Genomic DNA, 22699 nt, shown 5'->3' with positions numbered 1-22699 from the left:
ATTGCATGAAACGTGCTAATGACGTATGATGTCTACGTGAACGGTGCGTGAGGGTATGTAAAAACATACGCTGACAGGCAGGTAGGACATCGCGTTATTTCATTCGGACCGAATAAAATAACTGGATGAACATTTTATGGTCCTATGCCTTCCACAGACAATATATATTTATAAAAATACACCTAGACCATTTAACATAGTGATTGTTATCAGGATATGAGGAGACTTTCAACCACGTATAACAAAAAATGTTTATGAAGAGAATCACCTATTGCACCTTTAATTTTTGTAAAAAAATATATAAAATTAAATATAAAAAACTGACTTTTTTTATTTCAGCATGTCATTTTCATTTAGCTGAAGTACTAAAATTAATTTTCTAAAATAAAACAGATTAAAAAAAAAAACCAAAATGATAAAAAAACAAAATTATTAAAACGTAAAATTTAAATTGAAAACTGGAAATATTAAACAAAAACTAATAGCATATCAATGATACTAAAATAACACTAATTACATGTATTTAATAAAATATAAAATATATATTTAAATAAAATTTATTTATATATTTATTTATTATAGTTTAATTTTATTTAAATACATTATACAGTATACATTAAAAAATATTACAATATACAATATAGAAAAAAATATACAGAATAGCTTTGACTACTCTTACCTCTTTATTAACAAAGCAGTATAGTATGGCCACCAGAAAACCCTGTGGGCAACAGCAACTAATGTGTCAAAACTCATTAACTGTAAGGACATACACTACATTAAAATAGTGCAAGGAAAGCAAAAAAGTAATTAGACTATATGATCTAGGCCATGTTGTGACACAGTATGTCTCTCTTGATCCCTTTAGTTGTACCTGAAAGGAATTGAAGAAGAGTTCAAAGAACAGGTTGACATTGCGAAGTACGCCCTCAGTCTGTTCCTCTGTCATCACAGCAAACACCACCTCGTGAATCCCTAACAGGGGAATGAGGGTCAGTGTGGACTTGGCTAACCTGAGGGACCAAGAATATTAGACGCAGATTATTCAAAACACAATTTGGCCCATCTCACATCTCACAAATGTCATCAACTTTTCTTTAAATTGAAGTTTAATAACTGCAAAACTGATTCTTTCTATCTAGAAATGATACAAACTATGTATTGTATTTGTTTCAGATAAAAAAAATTTTGAAAAGAGATTATAATAGGAAGATAAAATGACAATAGTAAGGCACTGTGTTTGAGTAAATCAAGAATCTAATTAGCCTTCATCATTATTACCAATACATATGTGTTTGCTATATTTCAATCCATGTTTTATTCCACTATGGCAAAGCAGAATTTAAGCTTAAAAGCCAGAAATGTAGTCTCTGGTGGGAAAAAAACGGCTCCCTAAAACATATGTTGCCCTTAAGACTGACATTTGAAGAAGGGGATGAAGCATTTTGCTAAGGCATTTTATGTGACACAGTTCCTGTTTACGTAACATGGATGAAATCAGACAGAAATACCGGGTACAAGAAAAAAAAAATCAGGTTGTTTTGTGTAACAATTTTGAAAAAGAAAATAAACAGACTAACAGATACTGATGAACATAATAAAAATTCATTTTTTGAAAATATTAAAAAAATATATAAAAAATAAAATCAAAACACTTTGATTAAATTAATTTAAAATAAGACAAATTCTTACCTAAATTTATAATCTGTATATCTCATCTGATGTGCTTTTAATTTGGAGATGAGGATCAGAATAATCCTTATAAATATGAAAAAGTTCACCTGCAAAATATGATCATTATTTTCAAATTTTATATATAAATAATTACACGTAGAATGTTCAAAGTAAAAGCAAACAAGACTGCAGAAAACTGAATAAATCATCCCAACTGAGTGTGATGGATTCGTTTAAACCTAGCCACAATAATTTGGGAGTGCAGAAAAACAGTTCCTCAACACAATGCTCTAGAACAATGAGTCATCCATATATAATGCATGAGTGACAGTATATTTAACTGGTTATTCATACAATGTGTCCAAGGTGACTTGGAACTTGGAATTCTCCCACCTTCCACTCAAAAATCCACCACTGAAACATAGGTCAGAAATCCTATTAGTAAAGTCATGACAGATCTTTCAACCCCAGACTATGTAATCATTTGATGTCATTTCCAAGATGGTGGCAACTAATCCAATGTTCCATAGGTTACTCTTAAATGAAGGTGGGAGAATTCCAAGTTCTGAGTTATCTGGAACACAGGTCAAAAGTGGGAAAATTACAGAATTCAGTAGAAATAAAAGATCTGTAAACACATATAATGTAAGCCTATGTGAATTACTATAATTACAATCAGACAACAAGTTAAAATTTAAGACAAACTGAGGTAAACTCACTAAGATTGCCAAAAGGATTGGTGTTCGGATGATCCACCAATATGCCATATTTTCGTTGATCTCCCAGCACCTTGAGAAATGCGTAGGGACATTTGTAATGCTTAACCAAAGTTGCTCTTAATCTTTAACCAAAATGAAAGGAAGCTGTTGCAGCAACACTTTTGGCCCATCTTACCTAGTGTTCTCATATAAATAACGAACAACTATCCAAGGCACCACAAAAAGCACAGGTGTACCTGTCAGAAAACATCAGATGCAACTTAAATTAACATTTAATTTTTACTTTCTTTAAAAAAAATGATAATTTAATTGTGGTAATTGTTCAAACTCATTCTATGTATCGAAATATACAGAATGTATTTATATTAAAGGATTAGTTCACCCAAAAATGAAATTTCTGTCATGAAGTACTCACCCTCATGTTGTTCCACACCCGTAAGACCTTCATTCATCTTCCGAACACAAATTAAGATATTTTTGATGAAAAACGAGAGAAAGCAACATAATTGCCACATTCAAGGTCTAGAAAGGTAGTAAAAACATTGTTAAAATAGTCCATGTGGTTCAACCTTAATGATATGAAGCGACGTGAATAATTTTTGTGTGCAAAAACAAAACAAAAATAGCAACTTTATTCAACAATTTCCTCTTTTCCTTTTCATTCTTCTATGATATTTACATTGTATCGACAGTGCAACTTGAATGTGGTAATTATGTTGGGGATCAGAAACCTCTCGTATTTCATCAAAAATATCTTAATTTTTTTTCCAGAAGATGAACAAAGTTCTTACGGTTGTGGAACGACATAAGGGTGAGTAATTAATGACAGAAATTTCCTTTTTGGGTGAACTAACCCTTTAAATTGTAAAAGTATTCCTCTTATTTTCATGACAATTGTTCTACAAAAAGAGTGGAATGAGTTTGTAAAGTTACGCACCCCAGCCGATGAAGAGGTACACACAGAAGTAACTGTTCTCTGAGAAGACCATTAGCACCAGCAGGTTGTGAAGATATAGACCTTCTACCAGTAGCCAATAGTAGTTGGCCCCAACACAGTACTGCATCAGGACCTGAGCCACACGGCAGCCTGACATCACCTGTGGGAGTTTAATGTGGGTTTACTGTACCAAACAATGTACTTTATTTAGTTTTGTAGCAGGGACTTTTCCTCCGAAGAGGGATGAGAAAACAATCCACAGTACAAAGATAAAACAATGCAAATATTACAAAATATGAAATTAAAGTTACAGCAGAAACGTGTTTCTTCCATACACTGAGCTCAATGACTTTTAACAGACCCCTTAAAGCATGCTGTGGGATTGGTGAGGGGTAACTGAGAATGAAAGGGGAAAAGTCATGTGAGAGGAGGAGGCAATGCTTCCATTGTGCTTTGACCAATTTTGATGATTCATAAATAGGTCTGAATAAATAAATAATGGTGTTAATAGGAAGTATACAACTAATACATGGATATCTCACTTTACATCACATCAAAATCAAACTTAAAATGACTTGAAAACATCTTTACGGTTTTTGGTGAGCAATCAGCTTGGTGGAAAAGATTAAAAAATACTGAGGACTTTGCCTCCTCATTTCAAAACATCACTGTACGCAACTGTTTTGCAGCGTGTAATTACTGTAATGTAGAGTCAGCACTGTACTTCTGCTTACCTCGTCACTCAGAGCGATTGAAACATCTTTGTTGTCCCTGAACTCAGGAGCATCTATCATGAGAAGTGCGTCTCTCGTGAGGATGGACACAGCTCGCAGGATAAATGAGGCAAACAGGTTGGTGTGGATGTAATTACGTGTGCAACGCAGCTTCCTGCAATATTACACACAAACACATGGCTTTTCACACTTGAAATACTTACACTGTTTCACACTATAAAGTCCTGAACCCTGGATTAATGTTCTTACTTTCAGTGTCAGTGTCATTGATCAGCCGATCAATAGCACGATAGCTTTTTTTGTGTTTTTATTCAACATATTGCAAGATAAATTAGGCTAACAACTTCGTATTGTTTTTTTAGTGCTGTCAAATCGATTAATCAATATATATATATATATATATATATATATATATATATATATATATATATATATATATATATATATATATATATATATATATATATATATATATATATATATATATATATATATATATATTTGTGTGTATATACAGTACAGTCCAAAAGTTTGGAACCACTAAGATTTTTAATGTTTTTAAAAGAAGTTTCATTTGCTCACCAAGGCTACATTTATTTAATTAAAAATACAGTAAAAAAACAGTAATATTGTGAAATATTATTACAATTTAAAATAAATGTTTTCTATAATAAATAAATATATTTCACAAAGTAATTTATTCCTGTGATGCAAAGCTGAATTTTCAGCATCGTTACTCCAGTCTTCAGTGTCACATGATCCTTCAGAAATCATTCTAATATGCTGATTTGCTACTCAATAAACATTTACGATTATTTTTAATGTTGAAAACAGTTGTGCACTTTTTTTTTTTCAGGATTCCTTGATGAATAGAAAGTTCAAAAGAACAGCATTTATCTGAAATACAAAGCTTCTGTAGCATTATACACTACCGTTCAAAAGTTTGGGGTCAGTAAGAATTTTTATTTTTTATTTTTTTTAAGAAATTAAAGAAATGAATACTTTTATTCAGCAAGGATGCATTAAATCAATCAAAAGTGGCAGTAAAGACATTTATAATGTTACAAAAGATTAGATTTCAGATAAACACTGTTCTTTTGAACTTTCTATTCATCAAATAATCCTAAAAAAAAATATTGTACACAAATACTTTGTACAATTGTACACATTAAATGTTTCTTGAGCAGCAGATCAGCATATCAGAATGATTTCTGAAGGATCATGTGACACTGAAGACTGGAGTAATGATGCTGAAAATTCAGCTTTGCCATCACAGGAATAAATTACTTAATTTAATATATTCAAATAGAAAACAGTTATTTTGAATTGTAATAATATTTCACAATATTACTGTTTTTTACTGTATTTTTAATTAAATAAATGTAGCCTTGGTGAGCAGACGAAACTTCTTTTAAAAACATTAAAAATCTTAGTGGTTCCAAACTTTTGGACTGTACTTTATATATGCACATATATATATTATATAAACAAACTTTTATGTTAGATGCGATCAATCGCGATTTATCGATTTAACAGCCCTATTTTTTTTTTTTTCTTCTGCATGCCATGTTCTACTCGCCCTTCTAAAGAAAAGCTGTCACTCACCTGAACATGAGAAGTATGACGAGAGCTAAAGACAGGCTGGCCAGGGACAGAGAGTAACCAACTGTGTACATCACCCTGAAATAGGCCAAGATCATCATCTGATTCTCCTGTGAAGACAGCGAGTGAAAGAATAGCACTATACAGACATGAGCCAATTTAATTCATGTGACTACTCTGAAAGAAAAACCTTCTCAGACGTCTTGTGTGGGACATGAAGGCAAAGCTTGAGAGCAATTCATATATTTTCCTAACTCTGCTATACTGACAGGCATCGAAAGCCGCCTCAGGCAGAAAGTAATAACATCTTTATATTCATGGATCACACTAGTGTGTAATAGCTGCCAATAGCTCTGAAAAATAACTGAGAGCAGGAGATAAAGTCTGCTGCGCCAGTAAGAAATGAGAGCAGAGCTCTGCAAATGACACTAGAGTGACTGCTTTCCAAGTGCTTTGGTTTATGAAATTACAGAACGGCATAAAAATTCACACAGCCAGTTTAATATTTTACATAAATTCCTCATACATCACAATCAAATTGGTTTCTTTCACGGATACTTTTTTCAGTCGTTTTGAACAACAACATGGTGTGCCTGACAGAGTTATAGGCTATTACACGCTAGTGTGATCCATGAAAATAAAGATGGCATTACTCTCTGCATGAGGCAGCTTTCAATGGCTGTCATTATGGAAGAATTTAAGAATTGACTTTTAATTCATGAATTGGAATTTTAATGAACTGGTACCACAGGAAGTTAAAATGGAATTTGAACTTGAATGACAGGAAGTGGAATTTACTGAATTGCAAGTCACAATGCATAATTAGTCACAAAACTAATTTAATTAGTTCAGGATAATTAAAAAAATTACATGATTCATTTGACTAATTATGCATATTTATTTCCTGATCTGCAGATATTTTTTCTCAGCTGTTTAGACATTTCTCTTAAACCAAGTTCAACAAGTTTTCAACATTTTACTTTTTTTTTTTCCCAAAATGACAAATATTATATTTTTTATATATATATATATATATATATATATATATATATATATATATATATATATATATATATATATATATATATATATATATATATATATAAATATAAATAAAGCACATATTAGGGAAGCCATTTATTATATTTGAACATTTTAATTATCTCACCCATAGGGCATATCAGAAAAAGTTTAGCATTAAATTGATCAAAAATAATAGTAAATACATTTATATGTTAATATTTCAAATAAATGCTATTATTATGCTGTTATTTTGATTTTTCTTTTCATAATAGAATCCTGAAAAAACATGTTTCTACATAAATATTAAGAAGCACAACTGCTTTCAACATTAATATTAAGAAATGTTTCTTGAGCAACAAATCAGCATATTAGAATGATTTCTGAAGGATCATGTGACACTGAAGACTGGAGTAAATTGATAAAGACTGGAAAATTCAGCTTTGTCATCACAGGAATAAATTACATTTTAAAACATTAAAAAAGAAAAAAGTTATTTTAAGTTGTAACTATATATATTTTTTTTTTATCAAATACAGTAAATGTAGCATTGGTGAGCACAAGAAAAAATCTTTTCTTATTGAAACATTAAATACATAGAATGAAAATGCAATCTGCTAAAAACTTCAGGACCACTGACAAACCACATTCATGTACATTCATTTTAGGTCTTTTTCATCATTTCACACACCCTTTTGGGGTCTCTTTACCTGTGCTATCTGCTGGCTGCCATCTGCATTGCATTGTGAGTGGTCTCTCCATGTGCGGCTGTGGTTGACAGTGAGCCACTGGCCATCTGGACCACATTCCCGTGACACAAACCCATTACGCACTACAGAGGACAGTGACAGATAACAGGCCTTTGAGTAACTGTATCCAAACACATCTAGTATTGGAGATTTCTTTATTAACCTTTTTATTAATTGAGTGCTGACTGAACACCAAACCAATAGCATCATTTATAACAGTCACTCATTCTAAATCTGTCTTATGGTTTTTACCTTGCAGAAGATAAAATTAGTTAGAAAATACATTTTAACACAAAGCTTAAAGGTGCCATCGAATGTTTTTTTACAAGATGTAATATAAGTCTAAGGTGTGTGTGAAGTTTCAGCTCAAAATACCCCATAGATTTTTTAAAATAATTTTTTTAACTGCCTATTTTGGGGCATAATTAAATATGAGCTGATTTATGCTGTGCAGCCCCTTTAATTCTCGTGCTCTCCGCCCACGGAGCTCGCGCTTGCCTTAAACAGTGCCTAAACAAAGTTCACACAGCTAATATAACCCTCAAATGGATCTTTACAAAGTGTTTATCATGCATACTGCATGTATGCGTCGGATTATGTGAGTATTGTATACTGTTATATTTTTTACATTGATTCTGAATGAATTTGAGGCTGTGCTCCATGGCTAACGGCTGATGCTACACTGTTGGAGAGATTTATAAAGAATGAAGTTGTGTTAAGAATTATACAGACTGCAAGTGTTTAATAATGAAAATAGCAACAGCTCTTCTCTCCGTGAATACAGTAAGAAACGATGGTAACTTTAACCACACTTAACAGTACATTAGCAACATGCTAACGAAACATTTAGAAAGACAGTTTACAAATATCACTAAAAATATAATGATATCATGGATCATGTCAGTTATTATTGCTCCATCTGCCATTTTTCGCTATTGTTCTGGCTTGCTTACCTAGTCTGATTATTCGGCTGTGCTGCTCCAGACGTTAAAGGGTTAGTTCACCCAAAAATGGAAAATTCTGTCATTAATTACTTACCATTATGTCGTTCGACACCCGTAAGTCCTTTTTTCATCTTCGGAACACAAATTAGGATATTTCTGTTGAAATCTGATGGCTCAGAAAGGCCTCCATAGCCAGCAATGTCATTTCCTCTCTCAAAACCCATAAAAGATACTAAAGACGTCGTTACAAAGTCCATCTCACTACAGTGGTTCTACAATCATTTTATGAAGCGACGAGAATATTTTTTGTTCGCAAAAAAACTAAATAACGACTTATATAGTGATGGGCCGATTTCAAAACACTGCTTCCTGAAGCTTCGAAGCGTAATGAATCAGTGTATCGATTCATGATTCAGATCACCAAAGTCACGTGATTTAAGCAGTTTGGCAGTTTGACACGCGATCCGAATCATGAATCGATACACTGATTCATACCGCTTTGAAGCTGGCATATGAAAATATTGGGGGCGTACATATTAATGATCCTGACTGTTACGTAACAGTCGGTTTTATGTTGAGATTCGCCTGTTCTTCAGAGGTCTTTTAAACAAATTAGATTTTTATAAGAAGGAGGAAACAATGGAGTTTTTTCATTCGAGGGCACCTTTAAGCTTTAAGATGCTCTTTAAAGAATGAATATGGTGACCTGCATGACATTTATGAAGCATATTTTAATTTTTCTATGCCATTATTGGCAGCAGTACCTTGATCATACCAAGGCAGATACCAAGGGCACGGCACTTTCACAGTTGTGTTGGGAACTCCATCTGTCCAACAAGCGTACATATCAAACATGCTTTTGCAAAACAAACCTAATGGAGAAAATAGAGTTAATGTGAATATAAAGATGATCCAGACAGGTTTAATAACTCTATACACTCCTGTCAGAGCATATATATATCATATATAAAATTGTATATCTAATTGTTGAATTCCATGTTAGAAGTGTAACTAAAATTATCCTTATTGACACTCCTTATGCAAGCAAGATTAATATGGCAAGAAAGATTCATGACAAACATTTAGAGAGGTCAATGAAACATTCCTCTCTGTATGTTTACTTATCTTTATATACAGAGTAAATCTCATCTAGCTGTTTTCCAATGTTGATACAGAAACACACACACATACACACACACAGATAGGATGAGCTAATGCCTACCCGAGGGTGTGGGTTGTGAGCTTATCTTCATGATGCACTCGTTCCGATACCTGTTCCATTCTTGCACTGTGTCCTTCACCGTCTTCCCACTCACACTCTGAAAGACACATGAGGTTACAACCAATTCAAAACTAGCCTTAATTACTGTCTTAATACATGTTTCTAGTCTTATTGTGCACAATTTATCACCTTGCATGCAAAAAATTCTGACAGTTTTCCATGCTTTTTGCCTTGTAATTACAATGAACAGAGACTAATGCTTTCAAATGAAAAAATGACACAAAAGCACTATAAGGCTGTGTGTCCACCAAAGAGTGTTTTCCTATGGCCAGCGTATTTATTGAATGAGAGCGCTGCATATTTCAAAATGCCAGCAGCTTGGCAAGGTGCTGAGAGTTTATTTCACAGTGAGTGCTTGCCTTCTTTTCTGGTTGGCAAGAGCTGAAAAATGTTCACCTTTGGGTAAAACGCAGTGCTCATCATTGTCATTTTTTACCCAGCTATTCAATCACAACAGAGGGGGAGGACAAATACCACATCTATCATCCATCCTCTCTTTCTACGTGGTTCAGCCATCTCTTCATCCAAAATAAGTACATTGTGTCGACATTTTTATATTCAGAAACAAACTAGAATCTTTAAATCTAGAAATCAGAATCTAGTAACACCTCCGTGGATTTTCCATAGCGCTATCGAGCACCCGCAGCTAGGTGTTTTCAGAAGAGCGCCTGCCATTTTCAGCTGGCTAAAAATGCTTTGGTGGATACACAGCCTAAAAGTAACATAAGTATACACCGATCAGGCATAACATTATGACCACCTTCCTAATAATGTGTTGGTCCCTCTTTTGCTGCCAAAACAGCCCTGACCCGTCGAGGCATGGACTCCACTAGACCCCTGAAGGAGTGCTGTGGTATCTGACACCAAGATGTTAGCAGCAGATCCTTTAAGTCCTGTAAGTTGCGAGGTGGAGCCTCCATGGATTGGACTTGTTTGTTCAGTACATCCCACAGATGCTCGATTGGATTGAGATCTGGGGAATTTGGAGGCCAAGTCAACACCTCAAACTCATTGTTGTGCTCCTCAAACCATTCCTGAACCATTTTTGCTTTGTGGCAGGGCACATTATCCCGCAGAAAGTGGCCACATCCACCAGGGAATACGTTTTCCATGAAAGGGTGTTCATGGTCTGCAACAATGCTTAGATAGGTTAGACGAGTCAAAGTAACATCCACATGGATGGCAGGACCCAAGGTTTCCCAGCAGAACATTGCCCAAAGCATCACACTGCCTCCGCTGACTTGCCTTCTTCCCATTGTGCATCCTGGTGCCATGTGTTCCCCAGATAAGCAACTCACACACAAAAGAAAACGTGATTAGCCGCATTTCCACTGCCGGGCCAAAGGCGGGCGTGCTAGTGCGTGCCAGGGCCGGTCGCGTTTCCACTGTCACTTCCGCGGCTTGATCGTGCCTATTCGGTGCTTCCTCTGTGCAAAAGGCACAGGTTTTTCGGCCCGCCGAAAACCTTGGTCCAAAGCGGCCAGCTGGGGCTTGAGGTGCGGTTGAGGTGAAAGGCGGAGCTAATCGTAGTCAGGTGATGGTCTAAACACTGAAATGGGATGGGTTGTGTGACGTTTGATCAAGGGAGGTGTGTTTACGGGCAGTTTTTAGATCAGCGCTGCGGAGCTAGCGGACCGACAGTGGAAACGCAACTTGATTTTGGCCTCGGTGCCTAAGATCTGTGGTCATAGGCCCAGCCCGGCACGCTGTTAGCCCTGGCTCGCACTGGCCCGACAGTGGAAAAGCGGCTATTCATCATCAGACAAGGCCTCCTTCTTCCATTGCTCTGTGGTCCAGTTCTGATACTCATGTGCCCACTGTTGGTGCTTTCGGCGGTGGACAGGGGTCAGCATGGGCACCCTGATTGGTCTGCAGCTGTGCAGTCCCATACGCAACAAACTGCGTTGCACTGTGTATTCTGACACCTTTCTATCAGAACCAGCATTAACTTCTTGAGCAATTTGAGCTACAGAAGCTCGTCTGTTAAATCGGACCACACGGGCCAGCCTTTACTCCCCACGTGCATCAATGAGCCTTGGCCGCCCATGACCCTGTCGACAGTTCACCACTGTTCCTTCCTTGGACCACTTTTGATAGATACTGACCACTGCAGACTGGGAACACCCCACAAGAGCTGCAGTTTTGGAAATGCTCTGACACAGTCGTCTAGCCATCACAATTTGGCTCTTGTCAAACTCACTCTATTGCTTATGCTTGCCCATTTTTCCTGCGTCTAACACATCAACTTTGAGGACAAAATGTTCACTTGCTGCCTAATATAGCTCACCCACTAACAGGTGCAGTGATGAAGAGATAATCAGTGTTATTCACTTCACCTGTCAGTGGTCAGAATGTTATGCCTGATCAGTAGTATTGATCAGTAGCAAAACGCATACACACAAACAGAATTTATGTATTTTTGTAGGTGAACTATTCCTTCAAAAAGAAAATAAAGAAATGCATTAACAAATAAGTTATTAGTTTTTGCTGCAAAATGTATATGTTGAGCAATACCTCAGCTCTGCACAAGACAGATAGAGTGAGGAGGAAGATGGTGGAGGTGCTCTTCATCACTGACACAGGTACCAGAGGCCAGACATCTTAGAGCTGGGCTCTCGTCCAACCAGAACCAGAGCAGGCCATTCTTTCAGACCTGCAGGCCACCAGCTGCACCCTTCAGAACCAAAACATAGCACAGAATACTCAGGGAAATCTGACAGCTCGAAAACAATTAATAGCCAGATGGCTCCAAGCTCATGAACTTACAGTCTGTCTACACTTATTTGGACCTATTAAATCTTCTGCACAACACATAAAAGTTCACCATGTGAACAAAACCTTCTTTAACTTCAACCTCGATTCTCATGATGTACATATACTGTACATACTGTAGCATTCCTAAGGTCTCTTTTGAAAGGTATGTGTACCACGAGGTACAGTGAAACGCTAACAGTTTATTATCAGTATATTAGACCATCCATTAAATAAACCATTAAATACATAGTATTTTTGTGAATGTCAATAAGATTTTCTCTGTGTATTTGAACAGGAATTATGGATGGGCAAACTATAAAATAATACACACAAAAGATAAAAATAAACATTCACTTTTAGTCACAGTTGGTTGCCTAAGCCCTTAAGCAGTCAATAAAATCCGGACGCTGCAGCTAAATCTCAACTTAATCAGTAATGGTTCAAGGAGGAAGGTCATTTGAACTGAAGTCTCCTCAAGCATGCTCAAAAGGAGGAAACAGTATGCTTAATCGCAATGATGTGTAAATAAGGGAGTGTCCTGCTAAATCATGTATGATCAGGTAGGTGTTGAATAATTTAGCTGGTTTTGTGCTAAACAGGCTGGAAAGTGCTGAGGGTATAAACACAACACACAGAGGACTTTCGAGAAGGAAACTCAGGAAGAGGACATTCATGTAATCACTAATCACATTACTAGGGGAATAGACAGAGTTTACTCCAACTCACTTCAACAACTGTTTCACTTTAAACTTCACCTGTATTTTCAATAATAAAAAGGGGACCACTTTGACCTTGAGTGCGGTCTGCAATGTCTGAATGCTTGAGTTGATAATTATGATTATATAATTAGTTAGGTAGTTGATTATATAAACATGCAAACTGGTAATATCTCCTTTAAAAAGTTTCCCTAAATAGTGGTACAATGAGTCAGTAGTTTTCAACTGGTTTTGTTATTAAAAAAAATACAATCATATTGAATTTTATTATTTAAAAAACTATTTGCATGAAATAAACTGAATAGAACAAATGTTACAGAATAGAACAGTGAATAATTTACTGCAAATAGTTTGACAATTCATATTTAACCATGTTTGTTACCATTTCTTTTACCTGACATTTTTGCCTATTTGTATTTATGCTATTTTTTTTAAATGATAATGATGATGAGGGCCAAGTGAGAGATGAATTTGTGTCAAAATACAGAAATATCAACAATAAAACATAAGGGATGTGTTTTCTCCGCCCTTTTAAATGTTGCCTATTTTGGTTAATAGCAGGATTTTATTTTAACTGCATTTAGCATTGTTTTCCCCTGTTGTCTATGACCAGGACCAGATGTTTGAGTCAACACCTCATTAAAGTATCTTGAGCAGATCTCATCAGCCTTTATTTATGTAACGGTTGTGTTGTCTTGTTACCATGACAGTTCTGGGCACATTTTTAAACAAACAAGTAACTTCTAAGTGGGTGTGCGCCTTGACTTTTATAAAGAGTTATGCAACAATTTACTCCTGAAGGCCAGAAACCAATTCTGCAATGTTTATATTGCATCACATTTAAAGGTTCTCTTGAAAAATTCATAGAGTATACTTAAAGGATTAGTTCACTTTTAAATAAACTTTTCCTGATAATTTACTCATCCCCATGTCATCCGAGATGTTCATGTCTTTCTTTCTTCAGTCGAAAAGAAATTAAGGTTTTTAATTCCAGGATTATTCTCCTTATAGTGGACTTCAATGGGTACCAAACAGTTGAAGGTCAAAATTAGTTTCACTACAGCCTCAAATTGTTCTGCACAATCCCAGATGAGAAATAAGGGTCTTATCTAGTGAAACCATCGCTCATTTTCTGAAAAAAAATAAAAAAATAAAAAAATTAAAATTATATAAGTTTTAATCATCTTGAACTAGCTCTCTTCTTCTTCTCTATTAGAATTTCAGCAGTGTAGACACTGCTAAGTGTATTACTGCCCTCCACAGGTCAAAGTTTGAACTAAATTGTTATACTATTGAACTAGCATATTGCATATAAAAATTAGTTCAAAACTTTGACCTGTGGAGGGCAGTACTACACTTAGCAGTGTCTACACTGCTGAAATTCTAATAGAGGAGAAGATGAGAGCTAGTTCAAGATGAGCTTATTGTTAAAGGTACAATATGTAAAATTTTTGCAGTAAAATACCCAAAAACCACTAGGCTAGTGTTATATATTTTGTCCAGCTGATTACTAACAATATCTCTAATGTTTTCAACTACTTGTAAATAATGAGAAAATTCCCATTCTAAACAGTGACACGGGGCAGTGCAGTCGCCTGTCAATGACGTCAGTTACCTTTGTTACCGCCTTTACTGACGTAGAAACCACATGACAACAGTGCCGTGGACAAATGCGGAAGTAGTGTCTAGCGTCCAGCAAACCACTAGCTTGCTTCAAGCAGTTCCTTATTTACTTCTTGCACGTTTTATGGTGGATTGTGTTACTTATTTATGGAACATAATTACTGTTTACCATCTGCCGCTGGTTCTGTCGACAAGGACAGCTCCCGTAAACTCTTGACCGGAAAAGCGGATGCGGCGCCGGCGACTGTATCATAATAAAAGTCCCGCTGCTCGTGAGGCGTGTGTTGATCAAACGCTCCAGCTCCTCGTTCAGCTCCCGCAACACTCGGTCCTGCTCTGCTTCATACTACAGTAACGTTAATAATCGCATCCACGAACATGAGTTCTTCCAGACTCCAATCCCTATTCTTTTGCACCGTCCATTGAGATGGAGACCACATGTCCCAAGTTTCCACTCTAAAACTTGGCGTCATCAAACTACGCCTTTGTTTTGAATAGGCTTCTAGCGACCTCTAGCGGAAAAAAATATCACAAATTGTACCTTTAAAACTTATATATATATATATATATATATATATATATATATATATATATTTTTTTTTTTTTTTTTTTTTTTTCACAAAATGAGCAATGGTTTCTCTAGTTTGGTGCTCATTGAAGTCCACTATAAGGCGAAAAATCCTGGAATGTTTTCATCAAAAACCTTAATTTCTTTTTGACTAAAAAAAGAAAGACATGGACATCTTGGATGACATGGGGGTGAGTAAATTATCAGGAAAAGTTTATTTAAAAGTGGACTAATCCTTTAACCCAGGATATCCACTTGTGCCTGACCCAAAAATATAATTACACAAAACCTTGGACACAATCGAATGACTCTAAATCACATCAGTTTGCCAAGCCTTAAGGCACATCCACCGACATTTCACAAGCAACCATTTAAGGATAAGAAAAGAGATTTTTAGACAGTACATCTCTTAAAGGCAAGTGGAGAAAACATTAACCTGCCAGTTAAGCTTGGCAGGTGTGTTTTATACCAGGCATGTCAGTTTCCATAAGACAATCAACAGCTTTAACAGAGCAACACTGCTGAGAGGCACAACATCACAGGGCTGCTGCAATCAGTTAGAATACTGGTCAGTCAAATCAACTCATTAAATAAGCCCTGCTGATGATAATGTACACTAGAATTACCATTCATCTCTATATGAAATAACAGCAGCAAGTAAGAAGTCATTGAGTTCATAATTAATGTACTTGCTCAGTACACTTAAAGTTATACAGGAACAATCCTCCTGGAGCAACCTTGGCTAAAGTTTCTTGGTCAAAAGCACAATGATGATATAACTCACTCCTTGGGGGATTCAAACCAATCATCAGGTTACCAGCCCTGAATTTTAGCTAAGTATGTTATTCCACCCCACTTACATTACCATTCAAAAGTTCGGGGTTGGTACAATTTTTTAAATGTTTTTTAACGTCTGCTCACCAAGGTAGATTTTTTTTTATAAATCAAAAATACAGTAAAAACAGTATTATTGTGATATATTATTACAATTTAAAATAACTGTGATCTATTTAAAATGTATTTTATTCCTGCAATGGCAAAGTTGAATTTTTATTTGAATGACATTTATTTGAAAATAGAAATAATTTATAACAATGTCAAATCTTTTCATCCTTGCTGAAAAGGTATGAAAAGGTATTCATTTCATTAAAAATAAAAATAAATAAATCTTTATACTTTTGAGCAGTTGTGCAGAAACATGTCTTTTGAACATTTCTGTTACTTGTATGTAATGGTAAAAAAAAAAAAAAAAAAAAAAAATCACACCATAAAATCCACACTGTAAAATTATTGTAATTTTAACTGTAAAAGACTAAAATTGCAACAGTAAAAACTTGTGAATTGGTTAACGTCAAGTTCCTGTACAAGGAAAACTATAATAGATCTTACCATACATTTTTGTGTAATTTTACAGTAAAATACTGTTAACTGTAACATTTTTGGAAGTAAAAAGAACAGATCATCTTATAATTTACAGTAAAAAACAAACAAACTGACATTTCCAGAATCCCTTTTGTGACTTCACATTTGATGTTTTTTTTTTTGTTTTGTTTTTATAATTATGTTTCGTTAAAAATTGCACCATATAGTCTCTAAAAATTTGTATTTTATGTTACATCTTGTGTTGTAAATGTTTATTGCATTATTTTAGTGTTATGTGTGTAACCATAATGATGTTTTGTATTTGAGTGCATGACACTAGTCATCTTCTAGTAATAGTATTTACCTCAGCTGTGAAAATGATACTTGTGATGAACTTTGATTCATCATGGCTTTCTCTTTACCACCTGTTATTATGGTGGATGTCATTATGTTATAAGTAAAAATCAGATTTTATCAGCAATGTGACCTTGCTAATTTAGCAGAAAAGGGCTGTTGAATTTACTGGTTTTTGTAAATTATAGTTTTAAATTATAAATATCTAAATTGTAAATATTTTATCCACTGACGTCAGTTTTTTGACAACAAATTGACGTTCACACACTGATGTCCAATTGATGTCAAAGAAAAACCCATCAAATTGACGTCAATATTTTGACATCAAATTGACATCAATATTTTGACATCAAATTGACATCAATATTTTGACATCAAATTGACGTTCACACACTGATGTCCATTTGATGTCAAGGAAAAAAACATCAAATTGACATCAATATTTTGACATCAAATTGACATCAATATTTTGACATCAAATTGACATCAATATTTTGACATCAAATTGACATCAATATTTTGACATCAAATTGACATCAATATTTTGACATCAAATTGACATCAATATTTTGACATCAAATTGACATCAATATTTTGACATCAAATTGACATCAATATTTTGACATCAAATTGACGTTCACACACTGATGTCCATTTGATGTCAAGGAAAAAAACATCAAATTGACATCAATATTTTGACATCAAATTGACATCAATATTTTGACATCAATATTTTGACATCAAATTGACATCAATATTTTGACATCAAATTGACATCAATATTTTGACATCAAATTGACATCAATATTTTGACATCAAATTGACATCAATATTTTGACATCAAATTGACATCAATATTTTGACATCAAATTGACATCAATATTTTGACAACAAATTGACATCAATATTTTGACATCAAATTGACATCAATATTTTGACATCAAATTGACATCAATATTTTGACATCAAATTGACGTTCACACACTGATGTCCATTTGATGTCAAGGAAAAAAACATCAAATTGACATCAATATTTTGACATCAAATTGACATCAATATTTTGACATCAAATTGACATCAATATTTTGACATCAAATTGACATCAATATTTTGGCATCAAATTGACATCAATATTTTGACATCAAATTGACATCAATATTTTGACATCAAATTGACGTCCACACAATGATGTCCAATTGATGTCAAAGAAAAACCCATCAAATTGACGTCAATATTTTGGCATCAAATTGACATCAATATTTTGACATCAAATTGACATAAATATTTTGACATCAAATTGACATCAATATTTTGACATCAAATTGACGTTCACACACTGATGTCCATTTGATGTCAAGGAAAAAAACATCAAATTGACATCAATATTTTGACATCAAATTGACATCAATATTTTGACATCAAATTGACATCAATATTTTGACATCAAATTGACGCCAGTTTTTTTACATCAAATTGATGTTCACACACTGATGTCCAATTGATGTCAAAAAACCCCCCATCAAATTGACATCAATATTTTGACATCAAATTGACGTTCACACACTGATGTCCATTTGATGTCAAGGAAAAAAACATCAAATTGACATCAATATTTTGACATCAAATTGACATCAATATTTTGACATCAAATTGACATCAATATTTTGACAACAAATTGACATCAATATTTTGACAACAAATTGACATCAATATTTTGACATCAAATTGACATCAATATTTTGACATCAAATTGACATCAATATTTTGACATCAAATTGACGTTCACACACTGATGTCCATTTGATGTCAAGGAAAAAAACATCAAATTGACATCAATATTTTGACATCAAATTGACATCAATATTTTGACATCAATATTTTGACATCAATATTTTGACATCAATATTTTGACATCAAATTGACATCAATATTTTGACATCAAATTGACATCAATATTTTGACATCAAATTGACATCAATATTTTGACAACAAATTGACATCAATATTTTGACAACAAATTGACATCAATATTTTGACATCAAATTGACATCAATATTTTGACATCAAATTGACATCAATATTTTGACATCAAATTGACGCCAGTTTTTTGACATCAAATTGACGTTCACACACTGATGTCCAATTGATGTCAAAGAAAAACCCATCAAATTGACATCAATATTTTGACATCAAATTGACATCAATATTTTGACATCAAATTGACATCAATATTTTGACATCAGATTGATGTCAGTTTTTTACGTCAAATTGACATCAATATTTTGACATCAAATTGACATCAATATTTTTACATCAAATTGACGTTCACACACTGATGTCCAATTGATGTCAAAGAAAAACCCATCAAATTGACGTCAATATTTTGACATCAAATTGACGTCCACACACTGATGTCCATTTGATGTCAAAGAAAAACCCATCAAATTGACATCAATATTTTGACATCAAATTGACATCAATATTTTGACATCAAATTAACATCCACACACTGATGTCCAATTGATGTAAAAGAAAAACCCATCAAATTGACGTCAGTTTTTTTACATCAAATTGACGTCAGTTTTTTGACATCAATTTGACATCCACACAATGATGTCCAATTGATATTTGAGATTTTTTTTATTTTTTTTTTTTATATAATTATAGTTTTAAATTGTAAATTTTAAATTTTTATTCTGTAAAAATTACTGTTTTTTTTTTGTTTTTTTCTCTGCAGTGCACCATAAAGTTGTGACATCACCTATTTCATATCAAGGAGAAAGAATGAGCTTCAGTGAGGACCAGACTTTATCTGTCTTCCCAAAACTATTATTAATTTAGCCACTATTTTGTAGGAACACTTTTTTTAATGATTGGTTGCTGCTAAGACACATGAGAAATTTCAATGCAATTTTAGGAAAGCAACAGTACATCTTGTTTTTACATAATTTAAATTCAACCCAAATAGAATCTGGGTTCAGTCCTGCACTTTATTAAAGCTTGAGAGAAACAGAACATGAAAAGTTTTTTTTTAGAGTAATAGCTGATGTTTCAGGCAGTCTTAAACTCAGAGACCTGCACACACTGGTAAGTACAACACCAACTAAATCTTAAAAGCAGCAGCAACATTAGTGAGCCAGATTAGTTACGGCTATTTACTTGTTTACATAACTCAGCGTCTACCTGCAATCTGACCTTGAATGCACCACACATGATTTATTACCCAGGTAAGTGGACAATGTATCCTACAGTCTACTGTGCCACATAAGATCATAACCCATGGGGGGTAAAGGAAAAGAATTAAGAACAACAGAAGAAATTTGTCTAATTGTAGTTGTGAAGTAATCAATTTTAAAATATGCACACATTCACTCTTTTTCGTATATCTAATAAAGTTGAAATTCAGCACATTCAGTTGTGAAATAGCCTACATTGCATTACTATATCTTAATGTAGGTGGTTTAATATTTCTATCGTAAAACATGCTGTCTTCTGTGAACAGTAAGGCCCTCATTCTTTGATTTGATTGGCCATCTCAATCATTTTGACATTGATGAGCGTAAAATGTAAGTTTGTTGCCTTAAACTTTTAAGTTTTATAAAGCAAGTATATTATAAGTTTTCTTTAAGTGAAAATAACAATTTACTAATATATAATATATATACTAATATATGATATATCAAAGGCCCTGTTTATACCTGGTATTAAGATGCATTTTGGTCGATCGGATCACAAGTGGATGAAGCTAAATACAGGTGTAAACAGGGTATAAACGTTTTGAGCATGTCCATTTTCAACCACTTCCAGAGGTAGTCGAAAACACATTCGACCGGATTGCTTTTGTAGTATAAACGCTCACGCGAATGCGTTCGAACAGTGCAACAGACAACCTACTCTCCGCCTACTTAACTATGGGATGCGCGCTAGTCAGATGGGATTTAAACTTTGTTGGCTGAAGACCCAAGTTTGTTTTGAAGAAAAATGTACCAAGCACAATGTTCTCCCACCATTCCTGATTTCTAACACTCACTCACAGCTAGGCCTGGGCAATAAAACGGTATCTCTGATCTGATTCGTAAAGCTCCGAAGCAGTGTTTTGAAATCGGTCCATCACTATATTGTCGAAAAGTCGTTATTTTGTTTTTTTGGCGCACAAAAAGTATTCTTGTCGCTTTATAATATTAATATTGAACCACTAAACTCACATGAACTGTTTTAAATATGATTTTAGTACCTTTATGGATCTTGAGAGAGGAAGTACCATTGCTGTGAATGCAGACCTCACTGAGCCATCGGATTTAATCAAAAATCTTAATTTGTGTCCCGGAGATGAATGAAGGTCTTACGGGTGTGGAACGACATGAGGGGGAGTAATTAATGACATTATTTTCATTTTTTGGTGAACTAACCCTTTAATTCAAAATGCATTGGTTAAATTCAAACTTTTTTTTTCTACTGGTCTTTTTTTGAAAAAAAGTTTATAACATTTTTTCAAGAATTATCGATACCAAACAATATGAAACATTATATTGTGATACATTTTTTAGCTGTATCACCCAGTTCTACTCACAGCTGAGCTGGCATTCTGATGTAGAACCCAGAAGCACTGCACTGTTTCCTATGGGAACAGCATTGGAGACTGACATGGAAGAGAAGATATTGTTGAATAAAGTCATTATTTTTGTTTTGTTTCTGGTCGCTTCATAACATTAAGGTTGAAACACTGTAGTCACATGGACTATTTTAATGATGTATTTACGCCTTTCTGGGACTTGAAAGTGGTAATAATGTTGCAATCTAATCGGAGGCCAAAAAGCTCACAGATTTTATCAAAAATATCTCGAACGACGAAGAATGAAGGTCTTACGGGTTTGGAATGACATAATTAATGACAGAATCTTCATTTTTGGGTGAACTAACCCTTTAAGTAGATTTGAAGTAAATTCATATGTACACTACCAGTGGACACAAAAAAACAGACACTCAGAATTAAGAACATATCCGTTTTCTTTATAAATAAATATTTTCAAACAATGTTTATACACAGACAGTGTGTGAAAAATGGCTACCCAGTCAAAAGAGTAAACACAACTACTACAAGCCAAGTATACTTAGAACACTTAATTATACATTTAAGTATATCTAAATCAAAAGATTGAGTACAAGTATAGGCCAAATATACTTTCTGTCAGTATAAGTCAAGTATCCTTAAGTGCAATTTTAAGTATGTTTCTGAGACGTACATAAAACCTAGACTGAAAGTATACTTTCTTATTTTAGCTTGGCTAGTTTAATTTAGATGATGCTTTGTTAGTTCAATAAGCCAGATTTAATTCATATAAATTATCAAAGGTCTGTATTGTGTTTGATAAGTGACTGTTGTTCTCCACTCAGAGGAATGCAGAATGGGCATATTTGGAGATCTATAAAAAAAAAAAAACTGAAACACAGGACCTCCTTGCACTGAATTTAATGGCATACACTCTCTGTTCAAAGCAGATTGTTTAACATTCCTATACTACATATTTCAAAGTGATCTATGAAGATAAAAAATGTTTTTTCTAAAACCAGTCCCAAAGTTGGAAGGGTCAAAAAGGATAAAAGTGGGTACTCCATTAGCTGTATCAGTTTATTTATATCTACAGGACTGTAATGCACCCT

General features: G+C 34.1%; 1 protein-coding gene across 3 annotated transcripts in view; it reads right to left on the bottom strand.

The window, feature by feature from the left end:
* The window catches only part of gipr (gastric inhibitory polypeptide receptor), a 30098-nt gene that overhangs the window by 3253 nt on the left and 4146 nt on the right, over positions 1-22699 (bottom strand). The window contains exons 2-14 of one of the 3 annotated variants that reach the window (XM_067365944.1): positions 21609-21677; positions 12176-12335; positions 9602-9698; positions 9144-9251; positions 7397-7518; positions 5670-5776; positions 4065-4218; positions 3331-3490; positions 2569-2629; positions 2394-2463; positions 1693-1781; positions 875-1013; positions 680-721 (exon numbers count right to left, since the gene is read on the bottom strand). In XM_067365944.1, the coding sequence (XP_067222045.1) occupies positions 680-721; positions 875-1013; positions 1693-1781; positions 2394-2463; positions 2569-2629; positions 3331-3490; positions 4065-4218; positions 5670-5776; positions 7397-7518; positions 9144-9251; positions 9602-9698; positions 12176-12232 (1206 nt within the window). In that variant the 5' untranslated portion in view covers positions 12233-12335; positions 21609-21677. The remainder of the gene's footprint in view (positions 1-679; positions 722-874; positions 1014-1692; positions 1782-2393; positions 2464-2568; positions 2630-3330; positions 3491-4064; positions 4219-5669; positions 5777-7396; positions 7519-9143; positions 9252-9601; positions 9699-12175; positions 12336-21608; positions 21678-22699) is intronic. The other 2 variants (XM_067365943.1, XM_067365945.1) reach the window with 2 other exon arrangements.

Source organism: Chanodichthys erythropterus, chromosome 17 (genome assembly GCF_024489055.1).
Source record: "Chanodichthys erythropterus isolate Z2021 chromosome 17, ASM2448905v1, whole genome shotgun sequence".
Classification (NCBI taxonomy): domain Eukaryota; kingdom Metazoa; phylum Chordata; class Actinopteri; order Cypriniformes; family Xenocyprididae; genus Chanodichthys; species Chanodichthys erythropterus.
Note: the sequence above shows the minus strand (reverse complement) of the source record. Positions and strands in the feature narration are given on the sequence as shown.